The sequence below is a fragment of the Montipora foliosa genome, chromosome 12 (genome assembly GCF_036669935.1).
Source record: "Montipora foliosa isolate CH-2021 chromosome 12, ASM3666993v2, whole genome shotgun sequence".
Taxonomy (NCBI): domain Eukaryota; kingdom Metazoa; phylum Cnidaria; class Anthozoa; order Scleractinia; family Acroporidae; genus Montipora; species Montipora foliosa.
This window is the reverse complement of record NC_090880.1, coordinates 19,834,867-19,837,366: the sequence shown is the minus strand read 5'-3', so window position 1 is coordinate 19,837,366 and position 2,500 is coordinate 19,834,867. Positions and strand designations below refer to the sequence as shown.

Sequence of the window (2,500 nt, the reverse complement as noted above, 5' to 3'; positions counted from 1 at the left end):
TCCGAGAGTCCTAAATCATAATCAAAGTCTCTGTGAGACACCTCATTGATGAAATGTAGAGCATTGAGATATATATTCTACTACGAGTTTTAAGACTAGTTTTGACAATTCAATGGAAAATTCAGAACTACCCCTAAAATAATGAAATAAGAGCGAAGGGTAGATTCGAACCTGCCACACGTAAGCTTCGTGCTTCCGTTCGAGCACATTCGTGATCATTCGTACACCAATTCGGCCGCACGAACGAAACCCGAAATTTAACAGCCGATTGATCGAGTGATCCAACGAGCACCTGAAGCCCCCTCACTAAACCTCATTGAGAATTCGTTATCAATGAGGTAATACCGAATTATCAGGCTGACGAACTATATACAAGTTAAAGACTCCACCAAGTTAAATTAAATTTGCCACGTTTAATTATCGGATACAATCATCAAAAACTAACTTGGACGCAATTCTAAACTGACTGTAAACAGGGGCCCGTTCTCGAACCCTGCGTGTGTTGCCAGAGTTGTTCGAGAAACGAGGCCCCGGTCACAATCAGTTTAGAATTGCGTCCAAGTTAGTTTTTGATTATTGTACTGCCGATAATTAAAAGTGGCAAATTTATAACAGCGTGGTAAGAAACTAAATTCAGTCTTTCTGAAAAACTGAGGCAGGAACCTGTTGTGAGTCATGATTTAAAATGATTTTAATAAAATATCAGCTGTTCACATTAATTTTCTATCAAGACCATTCCATCCTCCATGCCATTCCTTACTTTTTCGGGATCATTTGCGTTCCCGTATCATTTGCGGTACACTTTGAGGATCATTTGCGGTTCTGGGATCATTTGCGGACCCGCACAGTTCTCTACTCTTAACTTATCCGAGAGGGTATACTTCGGGTACTCCGGTGTTCCCCTCTGGCCTCAAAAACCAACATTTGATTTGATTTTTTTCTGATTTCAGTTGATTTCAATCTACGGTGTTCCCAATTTGCGCTCCAGCACTCCTTGTTTTTTCCCCTTTCCTTTACGCCCTGACCCACGAGAATTTGTTTTAACTGACAAACTGTTTTTGACAGGTGGAGTAAGGATGTCAGCTGGGGGAAAAAGTGTGATAATCGAATGCACTTTTGTACTCTTATAAGAACCAGTAATTGATTATGATTCTGTTCATCTTATAGATTGATGTTTAGCCGTAATTAAAAGAAGGCAAAGAATGGCTCAAAATATTACGCCTCTGCAAGAGATCATGAATTTGACATCAAAATCGTTTGCTGAAATTCTTCCAGAACTGCGAACGTATCGTTACGTAGAAATGGCGTCGGCGATTGTCCTATGCATTTTATCACCGATTACAGCAATTCCCAACGCCCTTCTGTTGACTGCGATATACAGAGGTCCTTTGCGCTGTTTCCGAACACCGATGACTTATCTCATCGCTGGTCTTGCCGTGGCCGACCTCCTAACGGGAATCTTCGTGGAGCCGATGTTTGTGTCGTACTACTTTGCAGATTTCAGGAACAAAGCGAGTTTGAGTTATCAATTGATGTATAGCATTGGTGGGATAATCTCTGGCGTTACAATAGGAGAGTCATACTTCATAGTTCTTGCGCTTTCAGTTTGTCAGTATATCGCGGTGAGGTATCCGCACCAGTTCAAAGCAATTGTCTCCAGAAATCGCGTATTTGCTTCCCTAGCGATCAGCTCTGTTTACGTCACTTGCTTCAATATGCTTCAATTCACTGGCATTGACAATCAAACTTACTCAAAAATACACCTCATTTTACATCCTACGCTTATATCAGCCACCTTGGTGGTCGTGCAAGTTATGCTATTCTCGTCTTTCAATCGTCACCTTAAACACAGCAGATTACTTCGCAATTCATCATTGAAGAACAGGCACAGCGAACGTCAATTTACAATCATGATTTTCTATTTGGCAGCTATTCTTTTAGCTTCATGCTTTCTGCACGTTGTTGCTTTCTACATTTTTCTTTTCAAGAAGCCAACAAATCGTGAAGAGATCATCAACATCAACATTGTACTTCGAATCAGTGACCTAATGCTTTTCATCAAAGTAGCATTGGATGTATTCATTTACGCATGGAGACATCCGTCTTATAGAAGAGCTATTTGGTGGCCGTTGTTGGGGCGACGAACCGACACGCGGGTCTCCGTTTGCCGTAAATCAACCGATGGTATTTCACCCGGACACCTGCATGCGCTAGAGGGACCTGGTACAGAAACTGCAACAGTTTAATTGGTGACAAAGACTTTACATAATAGATGCCTCACAATCATTAATATTAATTGAAATAACTATATCCATTGCGCTCGCCTGCGCGCAGACACTTTGTCCCCCCTACCATTCTCCAGCTTCCTCTGCGCGGGATCCTCTCTGATAGCGCGTAGACTCTACGTTTACTCTCAAGAAAGAAACGACAGTTTTCAATTTACAAAACATGTTTCGTCATTCTCATGCCATCTTCAGTTGCAAATGAGCTTTTAACGGTT

General features: G+C 41.6%; 1 protein-coding gene across 1 annotated transcript in view; it reads left to right on the top strand.

The window, feature by feature from the left end:
* The window catches only part of LOC137980115 (adenosine receptor A2b-like), a 4,038-nt gene that overhangs the window by 734 nt on the left and 804 nt on the right, over positions 1 to 2,500 (top strand). The window contains exon 3 of the mRNA XM_068827476.1: positions 1,168 to 2,500. This exon is cut by the window's right edge and continues 804 nt beyond it. Coding sequence (XP_068683577.1) covers positions 1,203 to 2,246 — 1,044 coding nt within the window. The 5' untranslated portion in view covers positions 1,168 to 1,202 and the 3' untranslated portion in view covers positions 2,247 to 2,500. The remainder of the gene's footprint in view (positions 1 to 1,167) is intronic.